Source organism: Panulirus ornatus, chromosome 19 (genome assembly GCF_036320965.1).
Source record: "Panulirus ornatus isolate Po-2019 chromosome 19, ASM3632096v1, whole genome shotgun sequence".
Classification (NCBI taxonomy): domain Eukaryota; kingdom Metazoa; phylum Arthropoda; class Malacostraca; order Decapoda; family Palinuridae; genus Panulirus; species Panulirus ornatus.
The window spans coordinates 59,756,020-59,783,863 of record NC_092242.1 but is presented as its reverse complement, the minus strand read 5'-3'; the positions used below and the strand labels follow the sequence as shown (position 1 = coordinate 59,783,863).

At 45.0% G+C, this 27,844-nt stretch overlaps 1 protein-coding gene across 5 annotated transcripts in view; it reads right to left on the bottom strand.

Annotated features, from left to right (window-relative positions):
- The window catches only part of LOC139755548 (fibronectin type-III domain-containing protein 3A-like), a 499,565-nt gene that overhangs the window by 331,467 nt on the left and 140,254 nt on the right, over positions 1–27,844 (bottom strand). For 3 of the 5 annotated variants that reach the window (XM_071673986.1, XM_071673985.1, XM_071673988.1), the window contains exon 1: positions 687–1,498. The exons of the other annotated variants lie outside the window; for them this stretch is intronic. In XM_071673986.1, the coding sequence (XP_071530087.1) occupies positions 687–1,134 (448 nt within the window). In that variant the 5' untranslated portion in view covers positions 1,135–1,498. Of the gene's footprint in view, positions 1–686; positions 1,499–27,844 lie in introns of those variants that run through there. 5 annotated transcript variants of the gene reach the window in all.

Genomic DNA, 27,844 nt, shown 5'->3' with positions numbered 1-27,844 from the left:
TTGGAGAAATTATGTCAATGTAAACGTCTTCGTTCAGTCAGGCACTCAAGAGAGATGAGCATATGTTGGGATGGAGGAGAGTGATGCGAGAGTCTGTATGCATGTGATCCAGCTATGTGAACGAGAACGAGGAAAACTGCTGACCATAGAATGAAGGTGATTTTTGTAATTCAACATAAAGAAAACACGTACCCTTGAGGACCTTTAATGTCTTTCACCAGAGATGGCCACGATTGTGGCATGTATTCACCGTGCCACGTCAGTCATGGTAAAAAAGGTAAATAAATATATTTCTTTACTCAAATAACTGGAAGCATCTATGACACAGCAGTAGTATACAATCATGTTTCATATATATACATGAACAAAACGCTAGTTTCACCAGCAGTTACGTTCATGTAATATTTAGGAAAACAACCAACATTATAAACAGACTATTCACTGCTTAAATCATTTGACTACACTCGAAAAAGGTTTTGATAAAATTATTCTATGATCTAGAGATTCCTAGATTACAGAGAATTCTCCAAGTCATCACATTCAATTGCGTTTGGAATTCTTCAGCTCTGCAGGCTCAGCTAAAACACTGACTATTGGGATACTAGCCTCTGGCTTACAAGGGAGCTTACGTAAACCGGTCAACTGTCAAAACGTGTAAACAAAATAACTACTTTTATTGTACTAACCTGTTCCAGCCACACCGTGGACGGCACATATATGTGAAGGGTGATGGCAGTATTCGGGGGGAGGGCCAGGGTAGTAGGCATCTCCTGTGAAGTATTCTGGGGGACAGTAGGGAGGGGGACCCTGGGCCATAGGCTGGGGCGTGTACTGCTGGTGGTGGTGGTGAGGCTGGGGCGGTTGCTGTCCGCCCCCACCGCCTCCATCAACACCAATACTGTTTGGAGTGCTGTTGGTCGGGGTGCCGTTAGCTGTGGGGCTGCTGCTGTTGCTGCTGGCCCCATTGGTGGTCTGCTGTGGCTGCGGGGAGGGCTGCTGGGGCTGTGCGGAGACCCCACCGCCCCCACCAGACACTAGCTGCTGCTGCTGGTGCATCACGTCAACGGTGTGGGCGTGTGAGGACCCGTCCAAATAATAGGTCGGTCCTGGCCCGGCCACCATCGTTGTCAACATGAGCCTTGGCCTGTGCTGTTACCGGCCGTACAACAAATCTACCAGCACCGCAAGCCCAAATGAGCGTGTGTGGGCGCGAGATGTAAGGCACTTCGGTGAGAGGGCGTCTCCTATATAAGTAGGCCCGCGAGACACGTCTGTTACAAGCAGAAGGTAGCAGTACTGCTTTAAACACTAGTTAATATTACTTATCTATCATCATATACGCACCTCTGCCTTCTCACACAGACCATAATGACACTTATCCCCCTTACACGACTAGACTTTGCACACACTCACTAAAATTCAAACAGTAAAGGATAGAGGCATGAAGGCGTAAGAGCCACTGACACCCTCCCTCCAACCGCGCTACACACCAACTGATTCCTAGAACGTTCCCGACGCACGAACACACCATTCCTGCCAAATGTCGTCGACATACTATTTTCAAGATGATAACATAAAAAGGTCAACATTTCCTCCATTCAATACTCAGAATAAATTATCCCAAATCAGTCTGCAAACTTCTAAATTGACAGCGTTCCTTATAAAATCGACTATAGAACAAAACAACAGACAGAAAATGATCGTCTGGCAACATGTCTTACTCTGCCATCTACCGGCGACAACCGAAAACTCAGTTGTAGTGTAGGCCTGAACAAATAGTAGTTTATCATCTGCATACATCACCTTGAATACTGTTCCGGGTGAATAATCAACGGGATGCTCAACGTATAGAAATAATCGCATGAAACAGCACACATTAAAGAATCTCTTTGTCCCCTGACTGTTGGATAAGGCAACCAACTACTGGCTAGGCTGTCACTAAAATTCTGCGGGGGGAGGCCTAAGACCCTTACGTAAATTACCCCCGATTACATCTCGCGTTCCATAACAGCGCGCAAGAAAAAGAAAAAAAAAAAATCTCGAACCTAGACTCGTCCTATCACTTGCATGGTACTCCCCCTACCATCATCGCACAAAGACCAGCGGATACAAGAACGTCAAAGGGATCTCGTAGGAGCACGTGGGGGAGGGGGATGCAGGCCGTCTTGCAATGGCAAAGAATATTAAAGAGGATAGGCGGTGCAAGAAATTTTGGCTAGGAATAGTTTGGCACTCCCGCTGACCTACTTCGTGCACGCGACCAGACAGCCAGTCCATCCCAACGATACATTACAGGCGAGTATCGACCAACCTTTCCATTCACAGCACATACGGGTGGGCGTGTGCTTTACACTTACACTCTAAGGTTAGCAGACGCGGACATGTTGCTTTCCCACTCTAATACTATATATATATATATATATATATATATATATATATATATATATATATATATATATATATATATATATATATATATTGAATATATATTCGGTGAAGTAGACTAGAAGCTATTACAATCAAAACGAATCTCCGAAATAAGGCCATGACGACGAGCGTGGATGGAGAATAAAAATAAAACAGACGTTCTTTTTGGAGTACATAGAAAACGTAAATTCAAAGCAGTTCCACTAGACGAACTGACGAACACGGACCGTCTCCTGGGGACATTCCCTTTAGAACGTTAAAGCTCCCATTCGGGTAGCAATCCTCACCCCTGGGCAGAGGTGTGTGTGTGTGTGTGTGGCAGACACAGTACCAGACGATATTAATCTAACGGCCGTGTTTACAAAGGTAGGACCTTGATCGCGAGGTATTGACTATTCTAGCACATTATACAACCCTCGAGCAAGGCTGGAAGACCACAGGACATGATGGCCTGGTGGTCTTTTAACATGTCCCCTCAGAAGTAAAGACAAGGGACATCGTACCATTTGGTCGTATCGTTTCTCAACGGGTCATTCCGTCGTGCTCAAAGGTTCGTACCGTCGTGTTCGAGGTAATAACGAGAGACTGCCCATACTTTTTCATGGCGTTACCATGACGAAATGTGTGTGGTTGCCTGGTAGAGTCAGCCACAGACAGCCTTCATTGCCTTCAAATTAAAAATGCATGTATCGCTGGCTTTGGACTACATAAAAGGGAGTTAATTACAGTTTACATGGATTATATAATGAGGTTTTGAATCTGACAAAAGACAGATGAAAGATTTACATGTGTAAGATCTGTTCTGAGCATCAAGGTGCCAGTTGTTGACCTCTTGAAAATGGTGGCACGATACGACCCTTGAGCACGACGTTACCATCCATGAGCACGAAGACACGACCCTTGAGCACGACGACAACACATTCGACACTTGAGTACGATGGTACGACCCTTGAGCACGAAGAAAGACACGACCCCTTGAGCACGACGTTACGACCCGACCCTTGAGCACGACGTTACGATCCATGAGCATGAAGACACGACCCTTGAGCACGACAACAACACATTCGACACTTGAGTACGATGGTACGACCCTTGAGCACGGAGAGAGACACGACCCCTTGAGCACGACGTTACGACCCGACCCTTGAGCAAGACGGTGCGACCTCTGGGTATGATGGTTTGGCCTTTAACCTGACCCTTAAGGATAATCAACCCAAAGGTCGTACCGTCATGCTCATAGGTCGTAAACATCATGCTCGTTTCGTGTCCAATATATCACATGTACTCTTATCACTCTCATAAAAGTAGGGTACAAGGATCTGCACTCTGCTTATCACAAGCACATGATATTAACTACAGGTCTGCACTCACCACAAGCAACTGACACTACAGGTGTACACTCTTACTTATCGAAAGCACTTAATACTACAGGTCCACACTCTACTTAATGCCAGCACTTGACACTAATGGTCTGCACTCTACTTGTCAACACTTAACACTAAAAGTCTAACACTTAACACTAAAAGTCTACACTCTACTTATAGCCAGCACTTGACACAACAGGTCTGAACTCTACTTAACGCCAGCACATGGCAAAGTGCTGTGTTGGGCAACAGTAGCCTTACAAGTTACTGTGGCGGGTGTTGAAGCGTCACAGGATATTGTAACGGAGTAATGTAGTGTCGCAAAGTGCTGTGACGGGCTACTCTAGCGTAGCAAGGTCCTGTGACGAATATTGTAGCGTTACAAGGTACTGTGACAGAGGACAATACCGTCGCAAGGTGCTGTAATGAAGACTAGCGTCACAAGGCTATGTGATGGGGTATTGTATCGTCACAAGGTAATGTTACAGAGTACTGTAGCGTCACAATGTGAATGTGACAGGTGCTGCAGCGTTAAAACGCACTTTGTGACGGGCATTGTAACTTCACGAAGTGCTTTGACGAGTACTATGGCGTTACAAGACGCAATAACGGGAACTGGAGCGTCACACACAGTCCTGTGACGAGAAATGTAGCATCAGAAGGTAGCTGTGTCGCGAGTTTCTTGCTCCCGAAAGCTGACTTCTTGTGCAAAATACAAGGCAAGCCGATGCGTTGCATGATTACTATGTAGCGGTGGGTAACTCGAGGATGAGCCGTCATGACGTCTGTGAGGTGTGGGGTAAACGTCTGCCTCACAGGGAGCCACGGGCCAACGTCTCTCCTCTCATACCACCACAATTTAGTAACCACATGAAGGTGTATTCAGAACCCTACTGAACACACAGTACAGTAAATATGCAACTCTTTATTTGTGGCAAAAAGAGAGGAGGGTTCCTACAAATATATATATATATATATATATATATATATATATATATATAGTGTTCAGAGAAATCCAAAGAGATTAGGCCACAATGGGTCACAATGACTCAATTATGTAATGTGTTACATAACAAACGATCTATTTACAGTAGGCAGTGTTAGGATACTGTAGGAGGGAGAGAATCTTGAGTATAACACAGTTGGATGAAATGCTGACACATATCTTATGGTGTACGATCGCAAATATCTCCAAAGTCACCGTTTCTACATCATTCAAGTCCATAACGTTGGTGGGCGTGGGTGTGTGTGTGTGTGTGAAAGGAGAGTTTAATGTTGATGACAAAGTTTACATCATGAGTGTCCAGTATCAACAGTAGGGAGAGACTCCCATGGGTATCTATAGCTCAAGCCTGAATTCGGCCACACCATGTGGGGTTCTCGGCGATCGTCTTTTGGAGAATTGCTGGTCACAACACTGCAGACCTTCATGGGTTATTTGCGCTAAAGTGTAGCAATGTGTAAGGAGAGCTAATAAAGGGTAGGGAGATGCCCTTTTTTTAACAGATGGACGACGGATGTGACCCTGGCACTTCCCCAGCAGTGTGTCTAGCCACAGCTCTGACCCTGGCACTTCCCCAGCAGTGTGACTAGCCACAGCTCTGACCCTGGCACTTCCCCAGCAGGGTGACCAGCCACAGCTCTAACCCTGCCATTTCCCCAGCAGTATAGCCAACCACGGCTGGCTCTACATAGCTAGAATACATAACTAATTAAAACAAGGGGCAGACTACAGATATATTACACACACACACACACACACACACACACACACACACACACACACACACACATACCACTGCACACACCCAGTCTCCTGTCCGTATATGAACAAGGCATCAGACACATATCTTCCTTAGTCGATGTATTGTACCCACTGTACCTTCTACACTTACCTCCACCTGTCTTTACCCATATATATGTATATATATATATATATATATATATATATATATATATATATATTTTTTTTTTTTTTTTTTTTTTTTTTTATACTTTGTCGCTGTCTCCCGCGTTTGCGAGGTAGCGGAAGGAAACAGACGAAAGAAATGGCCCAACCCCCCCCATACACATGTACATACACACGTCCACACACACAAATATACATACCTACACAGCTTTCCATGGTTTACCCCGGACGCTTCACATGCCTTGATTCAATCCACTGACAGCACGTCAACCCCTGTATACCACATCGCTCCAATTCACTCTATTCCTTGCCCTCCTTTCACCCTCCTGCATGTTCAGGCCCCGATCACACAAAATCTTTTTCACTCCATCTTTCCACCTCCAATTTGGTCTCCCTCTTCTCCTCGTTCCCTCCACCTCCGACACATATATCCTCTTGGTCAATCTTTCCTCACTCATTCTCTCCATGTGCCCAAACCATTTTAAAACACCCTCTTCTGCTCTCTCAACCACGCTCTTTTTATTTCCACACATCTCTCTTACCCTTACGTTACTTACTCGATCAAACCATCTCACACCACACATTGTCCTCAAACATCTCATTTCCAGCACATCCATCCTCCTGCGCACAACTCTATCCATAGCCCACGCCTCGCAACCATACAACATTGTTGGAACTACTATTCCTTCAAACATACCCATTTTTGCTTTCCGGGATAATGTTCTCGACTTCCACACATTTTTCAAGGCTCCCAAAATTTTCGCCCCCTCCCCCACCCTATGATCCACTTCCGCTTCCATGGTTCCATCCGCTGACAGATCCACTCCCAGATATCTAAAACACTTCACTTCCTCCAGTTTTTCACCATTCAAACTCACCTCCCAATTGACTTGACCCTCAACCCTACTGTACCTAATAACCTTGCTCTTATTCACATTTACTCTTAACTTTCTTCTTCCACACACTTTACCAAACTCCGTCACCAGCTTCTGCAGTTTCTCACATGAATCCGCCACCAGCGCTGTATCATCAGCGAACAACAACTGACTCACTTCCCAAGCTCTCTCATCCCCAACAGACTTCATACTTGCCCCTCTTTCCAAGACTCTTGCATTTACCTCCCTAACAACCCCATCCATAAACAAATTAAACAACCATGGAGACATCACACACCCCTGCCGCAAACCTACATTCACTGAGAACCAATCACTTTCCTCTCTTCCTACACGTACACATGCCTTACATCCTCGATAAAAACTTTTCACTGCTTCTAACAACTTGCCTCCCACACCATATATTCTTAATACCTTCCACAGAGCATCTCTATCAACTCTATCATATGCCTTCTCCAGATCCATAAATGCTACATACAAATCCATTTGCTTTTCTAAGTATTTCTCACATACATTCTTCAAAGCAAACACCTGATCCACACATCCTCTACCACTTCTGAAACCACACTGCTCTTCCCCAATCTGATGCTCTGTACATGCCTTCACCCTTTCAATCAATATATATATATATATATATATATATATATATATATATATATATATACACCCTTCGCTAAAGCTATGTCCTCGAATTATAGGACAAACACTTTAAAAAGAAAATACTAACGATAGTATTCCCAATACTTCAGCAGACCTACACGTTCATCTTCATAAATGTTTTCTGTCCCTTCACTTTCAGCCTTTTCTCTGTCTAAAGTCTTTCTGTCCCGTCTAAATAACCCATGAAATAATAGACAGAAGGTTATGGCTGCGTAGGACTGCTACATTTACTTACACAATTTTGCATTTGTATCATAACTATATATCATTTTTTTGATGTAATGAAGCCCAGAGCAGGTACATTCTGTAACTGCATGTCTTATATGTAACGTTTACTGACCTTCCTTTATATTACGTATATATATGTAATATTCCACATACACAGGGATAATGTAAATACTGTACTTGCCAATATCATTTAACTCCTTATATGTAACGTATGTTACAGTCAGTATCCCTTACTGTCCTGTGACTATATATTATATATTCGATATGTCCTTAACCTTCCTCCCTCCGTGATGGGGAGGGAGACGCTCCGAGACCCAACGGTCGCCCACCTAATCGATGGATTGTACCCACCATACGCTCTCCACCTACCCCGAGCCATGCACCCTTCACCCAGGCTCACACTTGATATGTTCGGTCTGTGTACACTTAGACTGAAATGAAGTTTATATGAAGTGGAAATTAAAAAAAAAATCAATGGTCTTGGGTGTAGTGCTAGGGGAGGAGGAGGACATAAGACAGGAGGGGGAGTTACCCCCTCAGAGAGTGTACTGACCGACCCCTCCTCTCCTATTTGTTTACTGTGGCGCCTGGATACCTTACCACGCCACCCATGATACTCTCCCACGCCCACACCCACTGGTCTACCCTGCCTACGCCCACATACAGTGGTTCACACCACCCGGCAATGCTCAGTGGTTCATTACACCTAGTGGTTCACCTCTCCCATAGCCACATCCAGCGGTTCACCCTAACCATATCCACAACCACTGGTTCATGCCACCTACGTCTACACCCAGTGGTTCACCACACCCACTACTTCACCCACGTCCACACTCAGCGCTTACCCAGAAATACACCCACAAAGTCACCCCATCCACGCCTACACCCAAAGGTTCACCCAACACACCCCCATACCCACTACTTAACCCCACCCAACCCTACACTAGTCAACCGCGCCCACGCCCACCCCCAGTGGTTCACAACCCTCCCCAGCCCACACCCGTTCGTCCATAACATAACATCGCCATCCAGCCGACCGGTTCGCAGCCCACAAACATTTTGCTCTGAATACAAAGGCGACACAAACACATTTCCCTCCTCTTCTTTTACTGAAATACTCGCTGAACACATTTAATTCTCTTTTGTTACGCCACTGAATTCGGGCGTGGGTTAGGGTGGGCCTGGGGTTAGGGTGGGCTTGCTGGGGCGGACGCAAAAGTACATTTCTCTCGAAGAATATCATTTCTCTTTACCTGGACCAAATACTTTAACTACAGGGTGTTGACAGGACTGGGCTTCGTAATGTGACGTGTGAAAATCCATCGCCAAGAATTATATATATATATATATATATATATATATATATATATATATATATATATATATATATATATATATATATGGAAAGGAAATGCCTCAAACACGTAGCATATTGCTTCACGCAAAACATCTGGTGATGACATCACTTGGAGAGAGAGAGAGAGAGAGAGAGAGAGAGAGAGAGAGAGAGAGAGAGAGAGAGAGAGGGTAAATACTACTGTGCACACCACTTTTATAATTAGCATCTGCTCTACTTCCGTTGCTAGCCTTATGCCAACCTCACAACGGTATTGGTCATCATAGATACACATAAATAACAACAGCAGACAAGGTCCTGGATGCAAGAGAAACAGGTCTCTCTCTCTCTCTCTCTCTCTCTCTCTCTCTCTCTCTCTCTCTCTCTCTCTCTCTCTCTCCCTTTTTTCACTTGCTATCTCCTTTTCTAAATTCTTCGTTCACACTTTCATTCTCCTTCACTCCATTCCTTCTCTCGTTAACAATTTCCTGTTTGCCAAGTCTGTACTGCAATCTAGTTTTTGCCACTTAATGCAGTCGAGTTACCACTGTAACTTACATATTCTCTGTATTTCTTAAAACCTGTAACTTTAGATAATAGCTCCCATCTACCATCTAGTTCTGACACCAGTGACAGGTGACGAAACACATATGGTTACAAAATTCATAGGCTCCATAGCCTATAGTTTTTGCGTCCTTAACTACCACATAAATGGTAGTAGTTCGATTCCTATTGTCAGGAGGGAATTGTTTTATATATATATATATATATATATATATATATATATATATATATATATATATATATATATATATATATAAGGCATGCTTGCCATTTCCCGTGATACTGAGGTGGCTCCAGGGGCAAACGAAGAAGTGGCCTCATTCGCTCACTCCCACTCTCAAGCTGTCATGCATGATACACCGAAACCAGAACCCCCCACCCCATCCACAAACTGGCCCCAAAGACCCTTTCGTGGTTTCCCCCCCGACACTTTCATATGCCTTGATTCAGCTCAATGACAGCAACTCGTCCCCTGTAAAAACTTCATCGCTCCAGTTCGCTCTATCCCGTGCACGCCTCACACCCTCTTGCACGTTCAAGTCCCGAGCCTTCTGAGCATCTTTCAGTTCATTCTTCCTCCTCCTCACTTGGCTTCCCCTTTTCCTTAATCTTTACAAATCGGACATGCTTACCCTCCTTTCCTCACTCATCCTGTCTACATGTCCACAATCATTTCACCATACGCTATTCATATGAACCCTCTCATTCATACTCCTATTGTTACTACACCTCTCTCATCTTATCATTTCTTATCCGACCAATCCTCTTCACACCAGATACTGTCCTAAAACACTTCATTTCCATCAGTAAGAATAATGCCAATCGCGAGATAACGATAAGAATATTCAAACGATTTTAGCACATGAGGCGTGTGGGACTAACGGAGTAAACTTTCCACCCTGGTCCCCAGCGGAGTGACAAACCAGACCACAAGTACGTACGTCTGGACAACAACTTTGAAACTCAAGGTAAATCTCGGCTGCTGAGGAAGTCCGAGAAGGTTCTCACTGGTTCTGTTGATTTCTAAAAGGATTGAAGACTGTTGGGGTTGGGGGATTGAAGACTGTGGGGGTTGGGGTGTTTACTGTAGATCAGGCCCCCCCCATAAAAGTATAAGTACCCATGAAGCAACATCACAGACATTCACTTAACACTGGACGTTCAACAACATTTTTTTTTTTTTTTAAGCCATTCACAACACACAGCTCGTCTGTACTGGCCATAGCCATGCTTGTCTCTCAACCCAGAAATATCTTACGATGTCACTAACTTCGATCAATCAACGAGTGGTTATCGCAATTAGTTGTTCGTGACCGGACGAATAACCACGGAGTTCTGAAAAAAAAACATCATACAGGAGGGGGAAGTGGAGGTGATTGCCAACACCCCGATCCTTTAAAGTCGTCAAGTTAGAAGTTGATGGGCGTATAGAGACGAGGTTATTCCAGGGTCGCCAGCGGTAACACAGATAACCAGAAAAGGCCTGAGGTGATCACCCAAACCCACCAAGGGGGGGTCGTATACCGTCGTACTAAAGGAATTTGAGTCATCCTCTCCAACCCTTCGGTTGTTGGCTGCTGGTCCGCGTGTCCCCCACCGACCCTGCGCGTCGGTCACGCACCCCCCCCCCCCCCCTCCCCCCACAAACACACACACACACACACACACGGTACGGTTGGTTCCTTCCGGTTGGAAACCGCATATAACCAATACTGGTGGGTCAACCATGGCGGCTCCCAAGTGTCACCTCGCAAACATGTCACTCTAAAAAAAATTTCCAGTGAAGTGTCTTCCATCCACCTGTGACGAAGGGAAAAATGACCCATGGCTCACATCATCCAGCATCATCATCATCTACGTGTCTCCATTAGGTACAGCGGCCATCTCAGACGATGGTACCGGTCACAAGACATAATCTTAGGGGGGAAAAAATGGGGGAGAAACAATTACGTAAGGAGCATCGTTGCCAAGTTTGCCTTACACAGGCTCACAGGAAAAGACCGAAGCGTGCAAATGCAACGGACGGACGACCAGCACGACAGACGGCGCGCGCCAAAGCGATGGCAAAAGCCCTCACTGGCCTTTGATGACCAAGCCAGCTAATAATGTACCTAAGTCCGTACGTTCTCCACCGCCTTCAAAACTCTTGAGTTCATTTCCCTCTTCTGTTATTACTACTCAGAGTTCTTTCCTTACCCCTCGTCTAATTCTTCAATGAATTCCTTAGCCTCCTTAGAACGCATATACGAGAATGGAGCCTTCAATCTCTCAGGATAACATTATATATCCAGTATGGCCGTCAGAACAGGAGAACAAATGACAAAATGACTCAAAAAAAAAAAACTCTACTCCCTTACCTGTACCCAGGATGGTCAGCGGTACTACATAGCCGCTGCGTGAGTTGAGTCTGCGCGGATTTTCCACCCTCCTCCTCCCATGTCCGACAAGAGGGCGCTACACAAGGGCAGTGTGGAGGGTATATCATGATCTTTGGTCACTCATTCTCGCAGCCACCTGACTGACACTTAACACACTCGACTAGTACCTGCCGGGGAAGAGACAGTATTCCATGTAAGTACATACAAAATTTCGCATATGCTCTCTGTCATTTCAAAAAGACAAGAGTTATATAAATATATATATATATATATATATATATATATATATATATATATATATATATATATATATATATATATATATGCGGATGATACAAAAGCAATCTTATTACGGTTATGACAAACAAAAGACTATCTAATGTGATGTGTAATTAGATTAATTTCGACTAAGAATTTAATGAATGTCAAGAAATGTTTACTTAAATTCATGATACATATATCTTTTACACAGTAATGTTGTATATATATATATATATATATATATATATATATATATATATATATATATATATATATATATATATATATATATATCCCTCCAACAGCAAGAATTCGAACCAGTTTCAAAACAGCAACAGACCACACAGGGCCTAACGAGGCAATTTGTGATACAGATCGTCCATCAGACCAGGGAAGAACACCAATTTTACACTACTAATGCATTAAAAGACTTGGGTATTTAATGTTCTTATCACTGAACAGATCAGAAACTTCTATGATGTTATGGCGCGTACAATGTGAATACTGTGGTCATAAGAATTCTGAATACAATCATATGTCCAGGTAGCAAATGAACAGTCTACATAATCATTTACGGTGGTAATAACTGAAGTCTACATAATCATCAGTAGTTTCATAACAGGTACTTAACCTGATACTGAAACAATGAAGGTAATTGAATTAACCCTGAGTTACCTTCGCGTGCCAACCTCAATTTCCATTTTTGCCCCTGAGGGGGTGAATGTAGCGGGCAACGGGTCACACTGCATGTGGGAACATACTGCCAGAAGAGGACACCAGGAAAGACAAATAAATTTTTTTTTTCTGTTGGCTGAGACAACATATATAACGGAAGACATAACCGAGACCTTCGTATTAACGCTACACACACACACACACACACACACACATATCAAACTCTGTCATGCATCTGGTCTCGTGCTTACAGAATAGAAAGAAATGTACAAGAAATTGTTGTTTTCTTTCACCACATCCGCTGTTCCAGCCATAACCAACATCGCTGAGGGAGAACCTTAGCCTAGCCCAACCACTGACTCCGCCCGAGAACTTAGCGGCTCTCGTTACTATCAAGCTACTTGTATGCATGAGCGTCAGTGAAGCCCCTAAAATGCTCTTCAACCCAAGAGGATCAATCGATGGATAGCGTTCCCACCGCCACCTCTGTTGCAATGCTCTCTCTCTCTCTCTCTCTCTCTCTCTCTCTCACACACGGACGGACGGTCCTCAGTATCTGGTTCGTGGTCGGTAAAGGCGCACACCTCAACTTCCAGTCTGACCAACACATACTTCAACACACACGACTGGCAACACTTGCGGGTCACTCCCCCCCAACCATCTGAGTGCGCACGGCTGGAGAAAACCTCATTAACACGACCCGTGGAAACCACTCTCTGGACCGCGCTGTGCTCGGGGGGTTTCGGAACCATGCAGGCAGAAAGCGATTTCCGGAAAGCGCTACCTCGCGCACGTGCGGGGGGAGGGGGTTGTCATTTCAAGTGTGGCGGGGTGGCGACGGGAATGAATAAAGGTAGACAGTATGAATTATGTACATGTGTATATATGTATGTCTGTGTATACATATATGTATATGTTGAAATGTATAGGTATGTATATGTGCGTGTGTGGACGTATATGTATATACATGTGTATTGGTGGGTTGGGCCATTCTTTCGTATGTTTCCTTGTGCTACCTCGCTAACGCGGGAGACAGCGCCGAAGTTTAATAAATGAATAAATAAAATATATATATATATATATATATATATATATATATATATATATATATAATCTTTCATATTATTCGCCATTTCCCACGTCAGCAAAGTAGCGTTAAGAACAGAGGACTGGCTCTTTGAAGGAAATCCTCACTTGGCCCCCTTCTCTGTTCCTTCTTTAGGAAAATTAAAAATGAAAGGGGAGGATTTCCAGCCCCCGCTCTCTCCCCTTCTAGTCGCCTTCTACGACTTCATTCAGCATGAAAAAATAGTCCTTGTACTGGTTTTCAAGAAACCTGCTTCCAAATAATAACAAAAAATACAGGTAATAGGTCAGTATCATTATTAGCCCCCCACCCCCTCCTCTTATTTATTTTTCTCAAAACTAAGATAAACAAACGCTTCTTCACTCAAAATAATCTTGGGAAATATCACATGAAGTTTCCCCTAGCCGTCAAATACCCGATAAATATGAGTCATGTAATAGTTAGGGTAATTTTTTTGCCCCTTATTTTTTCTTGTATGATTGTAATAGACTAAAACGTTTCTGTAACCGATATATTGATGGTAAATATCACCTAATGCTTTCCTTAGCCGGTACATTAACAAAGAAATATTTACAAAATCTACTTAAAATACAATCATTAACAAAATGCGTTAATTACCCCCATTATTATCATGTTTTTATTACCGACATGTAAACACACACAGATTGATTAGGTAAAGTTCAAAATCTAAATGTTTATTTTAAGCTCAGTTTCCAATGTAATTACAGTTTGTGTGTGTTGAGAGAGAGAGAGAGAGAGAGAGAGAGAGTTTTACACGTGTTGCTTCGTCTGTTTAACCTTGTATGTTTGTACTATGTCTCTTTTCCTGTGTACAGATGTATTTCATTTCCTTCATGAGGAATTACATATGCAGAAGTAATTAGCATACCTGAATCTATCGATGTGTTATGTGAGATATTCTAGTTTCCTATTAATGTTTATATACACCAACACAATGAACACTAGGACATGGTGGCGACAAGAAGGCTAATAGGTCCCAAATATATTGATGTACTCATGTACTCTGTGAGGCATTACATGAGGAAAATGAGCAAGTTACTGAATAGGAAAGATATTCAATAGTCTTTCAAAAGTGGAATGTGTTCCATCAGTATAAATAAATATACGAAAGACTATCGCTAAGGATAGGGGAGAAAGAATACGTCCCACGTATTCCCTGTTCCAAAAGAAGGAACACAGTAGGGGGCCAAGTGAGGATATTCCCTCTAAGGCTCAGTCCTCTGTTCTTAACGCTACCTCGCTAACGCGGGAAATGGCGAATGTGTGTTTGATGACGTATTTGTACATATGGTAGTCAGGGCGTCCTGCACATAAGGGCCGCACCATTTCCTCCGTTTTTCTCACCACCATATTGTCTCTCTCCACACACACCTTTAAGGTCATCATTAGGAATTAAACTTATATAAGATAACTTGGTTAATAAAATATATATATATATGAAAAACATGTCAGACTTCGCCTCAAATTTCACTCACCCTCAGACTTCAGTCACTTCACTGTTCGCCACGAAATTCATCCTCAGACTCCTACCTTTCGTCAGACTTGTGTCGTCCAACTTGGTCGTCGTCATTGTGGGATGAAGTTGTTGTTGGCCGTTGTAAGTTGTTGTACTGGTTACGATTTCCTCTGGGTCTAATGAGCCTATGTATATGAGCCACTGCCCTTTCGACGTCTCGCTCCCATCCGAGTACATGTATGTCCTTATACACTTCTCGTTTGTTAGGGACGTAGATGTCGACACAATGTTTCTTCCTAATACCGTCGACTGTCTTGCCAGCCCTGCCGATGATCCTGCCATGCAGTTTCTCATCAATAGGCAGCATATCCAGTACATGACCGGATGGCCACAATCTGGAGGGACGGTCTCGGTAGCTGACATTGGACACCAGAGAGAAAAGGTCTACTTCAGTAGGTTGATACAGCTGGAGTTCTTGCTGTATGTCCAGGCAGGCGTGAGTGACTGGTTCACGATCACCTGTTACCACTATATAGTTCTTATCGTCACCGGGGAACGTAATGTTGACTTTGTGGCAGTCCTGTATGGCTGGAACGTTGATCTTAAGGTACTCATGTTCTGCGAGTGGCACTTCCATCCATTCTGTCCACCTTCTCTGTCGAGATGGGACACGCTTACGTTCCTTGGGTGATGGGACAGGCTTCTTTTCCTTGGGAACCTTGGGTGACGGGACAGGCTGCCGTTCCTTGGGTGATGGGACAGGCTGCCGTTCCTTGGGTGATGGTGCAGGTTTCCGTTCCTTGGGTGATGGGACAGGTTTCCGTTCCTTGGGTGATGGGACAGGTTTCTTTTCCTTGGGAACCTTGCCTGACGGGACAGGCTGCCGTTCCTTCGGTGATGGGACAGGCTGCCGTTCCTTGGGTGATGGGACAGGCTGCCGTTCCTTCGGTGATGGGACAGGCTGCCGTTCCTTGGGAGATGGTGCAGGTTTCCGTTCCTTGGGTGATGGGACAGGTTTCTTTTCCTTGGGAACCTTGCCTGACGGGACAGGCTGCCGTTCCTTCGGTGATGGGACAGGCTGCTGTTCCTTGGTTGATGGCACAGGCTGCCCGTCCTTGGGTGATGGGACAGGCTGCCGTTCCTTGGCAACCTTGGTTGATGGAACAGGCTGCCGTTCCTTGGAAACCTTGGGTGATGGGGCAGGCTTCTTTTCCTTCAGAACCTTGGTTGATGGGACAGGCTGCTGTTCCTTGGTTGATGGGACAGGCTTATTCTCCTTGGCAACCTTGGCTGATGGGACCTGATTCTTTTCCTTGGAAACCTTGGGTGATGGGACCGGATTCTTCTCCTTGCGAGATGGAACAGGCTGCCGTTCCTTGGGTGATGGGACAGGCTTCCCTTCCTCGGGTGATGGTGCAGGCCTTCGTTTCTTGGGCGGTTGTACAGCTTCTCTAGTCACTTGCTGGACTGGAGAAGGTGCAACAGTTGCCCTGACCTTCCTTACCAAGAAGGCCATCACCCAGGAGGCCATATGCTTCACCAATGCCATTTGAGCATAAAGGTAAATGCTGGCGTAAACTACCACCGATACACCCAGGAAGCAGCTGACCAAGAGGGGCAGGAGGAGGGTCATGGTCCCGGGCTCCTTCACGGGCTGGGACACCAGGTCCTCAAGGATCCGCACGTTCTTGAAGAGACGGAGAAGACGCCATACATCACCCAGGGACGGGGTGGAGACGTGTGATGCCGCCTCCACCGGCGAGGTGAAGTCCTTCACCTTCACGAGACCCAAGAGAGGGAGTTGTAGGGCGTACATGTGTGTGTGTCTTTCCTCCAGGATGGATAGCAGCTTCGACTGCTACTTGACGAGCACGTTGGACAGGAACCAGGGCACGAACACGCTCACGACCACGAGGCACACTGCCGCCAGTGTGCAATAGCAGATTATTCTATATTTATTCATTTTCATTTCAAATAATAATTACTGGTTTTACTAAGACGGAAGATACAACATTTCGCAAGAAACAGAATATGATGGTCGACGAGCTGGTACTGCAGGGTGGTGGCGGCGGAGGTGCAGGAGGAGGTGATGATAGTTCTTTGTCCACCTTCAGGAGCGTCTTAGAGAAGATCATCATGACTATACCCTGTTCACTCAGATCTGAGAGCTGGGACATCGAAACGTTGTAGTTAAGATGGCTGATTGGCTCATGCAACACCCAGGAAGCGAGGTAAATCTACGATATTTCTTAACATTGATATATTCATAATTGTAATTTGTTTGTAGTATAGGAAGAGGATGAGGATCTGCATAGGGAGTCTGCCGTTGTTGGGCAACATTGGAGCTGGTTATAACGTTATGTAGGACAGTGTTAGCAGCTTTGATGCACTACACCGGGTTATAGTGATGGGTGATTTGAATGCAAAGGTGAGTAATATGGCAGTTGAGGGAATAAGTGGTGTACATGGGGCGTTCAGAGTTGTAAATGGAAATGGTGAAGAATTTTTAACTGCCTTCGTTACTATCAAGCTACTTGTATGCATGAGCGCCAGTGAAGCCCCTAAAATGCTCTTCAACACAAGAGGATCAATCGATGGACAGCGTTCCCACCGCCACCTCTGTTGCAATGCTCTCTCTCTCTCTCTCTCTCTCACACACACACACACACACACACACGGACGGACGGTCCTCAGTATCTGGTTTGTGGTCGGTAATGGCGGTAATAGTGCTTGTACTGATGTTTTCAAGAAATCTGTTTCCGAATAATAGCAAAAATTACACGTAATAGGTCAGTATCATTATTAGCCCACCAACCCCCCTCCTCGTATTTATTTTTTCAAACCTAAGATAAACAAACGCTTCTTCACTCAAAATAATCTTGGGAAATATCACATGAAGTTTCCCCTAGCCGTCAAATACCCGATAAATATGAGTCATGTAATAGTTAGGGTAATTTTTTTTGCCCCTTATTTTTTCTTGTATGATTGTAATAGACTAAAACGTTTCTGTAACCGATATATTGATGGTAAATATCACCTAATGCTTTCCTTAGCCGGTACATTAAGAAAGAAATATTTACAAAATCTACTTAAAATACAATCATTAACAAAATGCGTTAATTACCCCCATTATTATCATGCTTTTATTACCTACATGTAAACACACACAGATTGATTAGGTAAAGTTCAAAATCTAAATGTTTATTTTAAGCTCAGTTTCCAATGTAATTACAGTTTGTGTGTGTTGAGAGAGAGAGAGAGAGAGTTTTACATGTGTTGCTTCGTCTCTTTAACCTTGTATGTTTGTACTATTTCTCTCTTCCTGTGTACAGATGTATTTCATTTCCTTCGTGAGGAATTACATATGCAGAAGTAATTAGCATACCTGAATCTATCGATGTGTTATGTGAGATATTCTAGTTTCCTATTAATGTTTATATACACCAACACAATGAACACTAGGACATGGTGGCGACAAGAAGGCTAATAGATCCCAATTATACTGATGCACTCATATATTCTGTGAGGCATTACATGAGGAAAATGAGAAAGTTACTGAATAGGAAAGATATTCAATAGTCTTTCAAAAGTGGAATGTATTCCATCAGTATAAATAAATATACGAAAGACTATCCCTAAGGATAGGGGAGAAAGAATACGTCCCACGTATTCCCTGTTCCAAAAGAAGGAACACAGTAGGGGGCCAAGTGAGGATATTCCCTCTAAGGCTCAGTCCTCTGTTCTTAACGCTACCTCGCTAACGCGGGAAATGGCGAATGTGTGTTTGATGACGTATTTGTACATATGGTAGTCAGGGCGTCCTGCACATAAGGGCCGCACCATTTCCTCCGTTTTTCTCACCACCATATTGTCTCTCTCCACACACACCTTTAAGGTCATCATTAGGAATTAAACTTATATAAGATAACTTGGTTAATAAAATATATATATATATATGAAAAACATGTCAGACTTCGCCTCAAATTTCACTCACCCTCAGACTTCAGTCACTTCACTGTTCGCCACGAAATTCATCCTCAGACTCCTACCTTTCGTCAGACTTGTGTCGTCCAACTTGGTCGTCGTCATTGTGGGATGAAGTTGTTGTTGGCCGTTGTAAGTTGTTGTACTGGTTACGATTTCCTCTGGGTCTAATGAGCCTATGTATATGAGCCACTGCCCTTTCGACGTCTCGCTCCCATCCGAGTACATGTATGTCCTTATACACTTCTCGTTTGTTAGGGACGTAGATGTCGACACAATGTTTCTTCCTAATACCGTCGACTGTCTTGCCAGCCCTGCCGATGATCCTGCCATGCAGTTTCTCATCAATAGGCAGCATATCCAGTACATGACCGGATGGCCACAATCTGGAGGGACGGTCTCGGTAGCTGACATTGGACACCAGAGAGAAAAGGTCTACTTCAGTAGGTTGATACAGCTGGAGTTCTTGCTGTATGTCCAGGCAGGCGTGAGTGACTGGTTCACGATCACCTGTTACCACTATATAGTTCTTATCGTCACCGGGGAACGTAATGTTGACTTTGTGGCAGTCCTGTATGGCTGGAACGTTGATCTTAAGGTACTCATGTTCTGCGAGTGGCACTTCCATCCATTCTGTCCACCTTCTCTGTCGAGATGGGACACGCTTACGTTCCTTGGGTGATGGGACAGGCTTCTTTTCCTTGGGAACCTTGGGTGACGGGACAGGCTGCCGTTCCTTGGGTGATGGGACAGGCTGCCGTTCCTTGGGTGATGGTGCAGGTTTCCCTTCCTTGGGTGATGGGACAGGTTTCCGTTCCTTGGGTGATGGGACAGGTTTCTTTTCCTTGGGAACCTTGCCTGACGGGACAGGCTGCCGTTCCTTCGGTGATGGGACAGGCTGCCGTTCCTTGGGTGATGGGACAGGCTGCCGTTCCTTCGGTGATGGGACAGGCTGCCGTTCCTTGGGAGATGGTGCAGGTTTCCGTTCCTTGGGTGATGGGACAGGTTTCTTTTCCTTGGGAACCTTGCCTGACGGGACAGGCTGCCGTTCCTTCGGTGATGGGACAGGCTGCTGTTCCTTGGTTGATGGCACAGGCTGCCCGTCCTTGGGTGATGGGACAGGCTGCCGTTCCTTGGCAACCTTGGTTGATGGAACAGGCTGCCGTTCCTTGGAAACCTTGGGTGATGGGGCAGGCTTCTTTTCCTTCAGAACCTTGGTTGATGGGACAGGCTGCTGTTCCTTGGTTGATGGGACAGGCTTATTCTCCTTGGCAACCTTGGCTGATGGGACCTGATTCTTTTCCTTGGAAACCTTGGGTGATGGGACCGGATTCTTCTCCTTGCGAGATGGAACAGGCTGCCGTTCCTTGGGTGATGGGACAGGCTTCCCTTCCTCGGGTGATGGTGCAGGCCTTCGTTTCTTGGGCGGTTGTACAGCTTCTCTAGTCACTTGCTGGACTGGAGAAGGTGCAACAGTTGCCCTGACCTTCCTTACCAAGAAGGCCATCACCCAGGAGGCCATATACTTCACCAATGCCATTTGAGCATAAAGGTAAATGCTGGCGTAAACTACCACCGATAGACCCAGGAAGCAGCTGACCAAGAGGGGCAGGAGGAGGGTCATGGTCCCGGGCTCCTTCACGGGCTGGGACACCAGGTCCTCAAGGATCCGCACGTTCTTGAAGAGACGGAGAAGACGCTATACATCACCCAGGGACGGGGTGGAGACGTGTGATGCCGCCTCCACCGGCGAGGTGAAGTCCTTCACCTTCACGAGACCCAAGAGAGGGAGTTGTAGGGCGTACATGTGTGTGTGTCTTTCCTCCAGGATGGATAGCAGCTTCGACTGCTACTTGACGAGCACGTTGGACAGGAACCAGGGCACGAACACGCTCACGACCACGAGGCACACTGCCGCCAGTGTGCAATAGTAGATTATTCTATATTTATTCATTTTCATTTCAAATAATAATTACTGGTTTTACTAAGACGGAAGATACAACATTTCGCAAGAAACAGAATATGATGGTCGACGAGCTGGTACTGCAGGGTGGTGGCGGCGGAGGTGCAGGAGGAGGTGATGATAGTTCTTTGTCCACCTTCAGGAGCGTCTTAGAGAAGATCATCATGACTATACCCTGTTCACTCAGATCTGAGAGCTGGGACATCGAAACGTTGTAGTTAAGATGGCTGATTGGCTCATGCAACACCCAGGAAGCGAGGTAAATCTACGATATTTCTTAACATTGATATATTCATAATTGTAATTTGTTTGTAGTATAGGAAGAGGATGAGGATCTGCATAGGGAGTCTGCCGTTGTTGGGCAACATTGGAGCTGGTTATAACGTTATGTAGGACAGTGTTAGCAGCTTTGATGCACTACACCGGGTTATAGTGAAGGGTGATTTAAATGCAAAGGTGAGTAATATGGCAGTTGAGGGAATAAGTGGTGTACATGGGGCGTTCAGAGTTGTAAATGGAAATGGTGAAGAGCTTGTAATGGCCTTCGTTACTATCAAGCTACTTGTATGCATGAGCGTCAGTGAAGCCCCTAAAATGCTCTTCAACACAAGAGGATCAATCGATGGATAGCGTTCCCACCGCCACCTCTGTTGCAATGCTCTCTCTCTCTCTCTCTCTCTCTCTCTCTCTCTCTCTCTCTCTCTCTCTCTCTCTCTCTCACACATACACACACACACACACGGACGGACGGTCCTCAGTATCTGGTTCGTGGTCGGTAAAGGCGCACACCTCAACTTCCAGTGTGACCAACACATACTTCAACACACACGACTGGCAACACTTGCGGGTCACTCCCCCCCCAACCATCTGAGTGCGCACGGCTGGAGAAAACCTCATTAACACGACCCGTGGAAACCACTCTCTGGACCGCGCTGTGCTCGGGGGGTTTCGGAACCATGCAGGCAGAAAGCGATTTCCGGGAAAGCTCTGTGTGTGTCTCTGTGTATGTGTGCGCGCGCGCGCCCGTGCGTGCGTGTGCATGTGTGTGTATGTGTGTGTGTGTGTGTGTGTGTGTGTGTGTGTGTGTGTGTTAGGAGAAATAACAAGAGACTTGATGATCCAAGAGGATGTTTCCTGCTGGAGGATTATAACAGCAATGTCCAGCCGTTTTAATCTCGTACGTGATAGCAACATGACAGATGGCACCTTCCTATACACCAGTACAAGAGCCGGGTAAAAAGGAACACCATACAGGGTGGAGAGGTACACTGCACGGGAAATTTTACTAGAAAGTGTGGTAACTTACTCCAACTGCAGCTGGACACAACTGGTGGTTTATCACAAAATAAAGTAGGGTCAAAGTAATGTAGTTCTTCAGGTGTGATCCATCTACACATGTTAACACTTGACTTAAAACTCTTATAAGAGTAAGTCATCCGGACTTACTCTCGTAAGGGAAAGTCATCCTGACTTACTCTTGCAAGGGAAAACAATCCTGACTTACTCTTGCAAGGGCAAGTCATCCTGACTTACTCTTGCAAAGGCATGTTATCCTGACTTACTCTTGTAAGAGCAAGTCATCCTGACTTGTATCTTAACACCTTTCATTATCCTAATGACCTTTCTGTACTCTTCTTGTCCACTCCTCCCACACTCCCCAGCACACTTTTTTTTTTCAGTATATATACAGGTGCTGAGAGGGTGAGGAAGTAGAGAGGGTTGTAGAGAAGAGAGGGTTGTAGAGTAGAGAGGGTTGTAGAGAGGGTTGTAGAGTAGAGAGGGTTGTAGAGTATAGAGGGTTGTAGAGTAGAGAGGGTTGTAGAGTAGAGAGAGGGTTGTAGAGTAGAGAGGGGGTTGTAGAGTAGAGAGGGGATTGTAGAGTAGAGAGGGTTGTAGAGTAGAGAGGGTTGTAGAGTAGAGAGAGGGTTGTAGAGTAGAGAGGGTTGTAGAGAAGAGAGGGGGTTGTAGAGTAGAGAGGGTTGTAGAGTAGAAAAGGGTTGTAGAGTATAGGGGGTTGTAGAGTAGAGAGGGTTGTAGAGTAGAGAGAGGGTTGTAGAGTAGAGAGAGGGTTGTAGAGTAGAGAGAGGGTTGTAGAGTAGAGGGGGTTGTAGAGTAGAGAGAGGGTTGTAGAGTAGAGAGGGTTGTAGAGTAGAGAGGGTTGTAGATTAGAGAGAGGGTTGTAGAGTAGAGAGGGTTGTAGAGTAGAGAGAGGACTGTAGAGTAGAGGGATTTGTAGAGTAGAGAGGGTTGTAGAGTAGAGAGAGGGTTGTCGAGTAGAGAGAGGGTTGTAGAGTACAGAGGTCGTGGGTTGTTGGTCTTCTGACGTATGTGGATGGTTTTTTCCCTGGAGGCGGATCTTCTCCGTCGTCACAGCCGCCACAGGCTCGCCATCACCTCCCTCCCTCAAACCACTCGGTAACACCTGCCATAAATCTGTGTCAAAGACTTGTTTATAGCGGGCGTGTGTGTGTGTGGCTGACGGCCGGGCCTCCAGGCCGCCTTAGCCGCCCCCCAATCCCTATTATCCTCGCTCCCACTGATACCCCCCACCCCCAAGTTATATATATATATATATATATATATATATATATATATATATATATATATATATATTATCCCTGGGGATAGGGGAGAAAGAATACTTCCCACGTATTCCCTGCGTGTCGTAGAAGGCGACTAAAAGGGGAGGGAGCGGGTGGCTGGAAATCCTCCCCTCTCGTTTTTTTTTTTTAATTTTCCAAAAGAAGGAACAGAGAAGGGGGCCAGGTGAGGATTTTCCCTCTAAGGCCCAGTCCTCTGTTCTTAACGCTACCTCGCAAACGCGGGAAATGGCGAATAGTATAAAAAAAAAAAAAAAAAAAAAAAAAAAAAAATATATATATATATATATATATATATATATATATATATATATATATATATATATATATATATAATGTATACAGGGTGCTCAAACAGAGGAAGAATGGGTTGGATAGTGTAAGGTGTAGTTCTGAAATGGAAAATAGAGGTAAAGAGAGCTTTTAGCCACCGTAGGAAGCAAGTCAACGTCTCGGGTATGTCTGTGGTCTGCATGATCGTTGTCCTCCGCAATGCTTTCTCCGCCGCCTCTCTCATGTACCCGCCAACTGACCTGTGCGTTTTAAGCGGACCAGAAAAATTCCAGCTTTTGGGGAGAATTTACACATAGGAGAATTTACACGGAAAAAGATGAAGGAAAAAAATACTGGGGTAAATTCCGTGTGGAGTCGACCTATGACTCGTTGAGTGGGCCTCTCTCTCTCTCTCTCTCTCTCTCTCTCTCTCTCTCTCTCTCTCTCTCTCTCTCTCTCTCTCTCTCTCTCTCTCTCTCTCTCTCTTCTCTCTCTCTCTCTCTCTCTCTCTCTCTCCTCGTCCGGATTCTCGCTCGTTTAACTCCGGCCACGTCTTTCGCTTCGTCGCTGTCAGCCACCTCACGTACCTCCAAGTTACGTACGAACCGTAGAGGTTCATTTTGTAACCTTTGCAGCTTCAACATAAAGAGTTTTGCAAGCGAGGTGATGGGTACAGAACAGGTGAGAGCTGGTATGATCACGGCTTTCACCAGGTGTATTCTATGGCTCTCCGGAAGGTGGCAGACTCTGTACAGACTGATCAGCTCTGCAGTTCTGTGAGATGGTTCTTTAGTTCATACGCAACTGACCACTGCCACTACCCTTCCCTCCCACCTCCAACCCACGCACGTGACGACCCTCCTTCCGTGATCCCTGTGTACATATGACCTCATGGTTCTGAGTATTGAGACAGGATATCCAATACTTCGAAATCTTCGTTGACCACAGACGATGAACGGTTCTTTACCAATGGCTACACTGCATCACGAACCACTGTCAGTATATAACCCCTATATCCAAGTAGTACTACACTCAAAAGTATAGCACAGTATAACGAGCAGACTCAGGTACAGCAAACACTCTCCTAACGTGCCCTTAGTACAGTCTATAACGTTGGAACGCTGATGTGAACATTCGTCACTACAGAGGCGTTGATGCATTCCACATGATACGCTGGCAGTACTGCCTGTATTACGTCAACTTCAAGGTGACGAGTGGCGTGCCGCAGGGCCGTTCTTGGTTCCGCCATTCTTTTTATATTATACATTCGTGATCTAACACTGGGTCTCGTATCTAAGATCGCCACATCTGTAAATGAGCAAGACTGTAAAATAATTCAGAGAAAGCTTGGCAAACTAGCAGAGTGGTCAGATAAATCGCAGATGAAATCTAACGTAAACAAACATAAAGTTGTGTACTTTGGAGATAAGAAAACAAAAAAATATGGCAAATTTTAACATTCGGAAATATCGCTATTCAAACTTTATGAAAAGAAGGATCCTGATGTTGTAATAAGTAACAACTTGAAAAACATTAAGCGGTATATTGCAGTAAATAACGAAGCAAACCAAAAAATTTTGGCTTCGTCGCTTGGAACATCGACTACAAAACACCATAAACACTTCTTATTATTTCAAACGTTCTAATCAGACCACACCTTGAATACGCCGTCCAAAAAGAATTTCATAGTAAAACAAGTACAAAGACGAGCCACAAAATCAATTCTCGTCATCTATTGATGGGGAACTGACTTCGTTATCATTTATTTATCCAAACATACATTGACAAAGCATCTGCATGAGATCATGGGTGAAGGTTACATGCCTAGTGGATGGTGAAGGCATGTACAGAGCGAACAGCGGGTACAATACATGAACGCAGGAGGGTGACGGGGTGAGCAGGAGCGGACCCAGAGGGTCCTCGTCGTGTCTGAAGAGGGTTCAGTGGCGTACAAGTACAAATTTTACGACGCGACCCGGAGTGAGTATATCATACGCTGGCTATACCATGTACGAGCCTCAGGTTTAACTACATGGATAAACTACAAAAATACAATGCGATGTTGACGGTTACATGTGAAGATCGACATGATTTATTCAGAGACCTTAAAAAAAAAAAAGGTGGAATCTTTCTTCTTCTTCTTGAGAAACGTAGACTTTAGAGTGACCAAGGAGGGAAAAGTTCCTGTGCAAACAGATGCACTGCACACTGGAACAAATTACTGGAGGGTCATTAACCTTGACACTCCATCATACATCAACCATTCTACAGTCCTCGAATCCTGGGTGATGAAATCACCCCTCACAGGGCCGCGCCCCGCCACTATAATTATCGGATTAGGTTAATTAGTATTAAGAAACATCATCTCACCTCACCTGACCTTTCCCAAATCTGCAGCAGCAGCAGCAGGGAAGAGCAGTAATGAGCTTGGCGTCCGTATGAAGCAACTGCCAGCTGTAGACAAACTGACCTCAGAATGACCTTCGTGAAGACTCAGGTCTAAAGCACAGAGCCGACCACCTTCGACCTTAATGACGACCTTAAACGACAGGATCCCCGCCTTATTCTCGTCTCCAGCCAATCAGCTGTCGTGTGCCCGACTTCTTGCCTATAACTAATCAATGATCGTCCTCCCGCCTCCTCTCGTCTCTACTCCCGCCTCCTCTCGTCTCTAACCAGTCTACAGACTTCCATGATTCCAAGGAACTACCTTCGTGCCTTAACCTGACCGCCCCTCCTGTGTCAGTCAAGCAGTCCCTGGCTCAGACACGTAAGTGCGTCCACACCGGATAATCTCAGTCCACCATGTGTCTCCTGACTTTTCCCCCACCACCTCACGGCCCATTTCGGCATGGCTCACGTGAGACATCGCCACAACCTGTCTCGAGGAACACCGTAAACTATCAGATCTACGACCATGCCTCCATGCGGTGCAAAGCATAAACAGCAATCGCGCATAAACCCAAGACATAAGCGATCACACGCTGCTTCCATGAGATGCCTGCCTCACCTCCATCACCTACGCCAGCACCGCCGGACTCCTGCGAAGCCTCCCCTCCCACATCTACCACACTTTGCCTCGCCTTCGTACCATAATATTACACCACGTGTACCAGCTCATCACCTTTATGTTTACCTAACACAGCACTGTGTTCATTATCATGTTTCCTCACCCCTCACTATCCTTCACATGCGAGTGGTATACGATGTTTGTGTAACCTTCAAATACCGGTCAGACAAATTTTTCATGTATATATATATATATATATATATATATATATATATATATATATATATATATATATATATATATATTCCTCTCTCATTCCAGGGCTTGTAAAAACTGAATGAAACCAATTACCAGAGTCTAATGCAAGGGTTCGCAACATCCATTTTTTCCACCGCACGCGGCCAGGAACTTTTATATGCATCGCCAGGAAAATGCCACCAAAAAATATGTAATGTGCGGCCAGCAGGCTTGAGGTGACCAAGTCTGATTTGATGCATTGCATTCTGGGTGAACAAGATGAGCGAAAGAGGGAAAGACTCGTGAGATGAGCGAATGATTTCCAAAGAACCGTATTACGTATTATGGTATGATGATAAATATGTCCTGATTCTTATTGGTACTGAATTGGTACTGAAAAAAAAAGACGGTCGTATGTTGATGCTTTTTAAAGTCTCATCTGTAGTAGTTTAACTTTTGTTCAACATGGGTAAATGTTCAATATAGTAGTTCTACCTCTCTGATTGCCTGACACACGT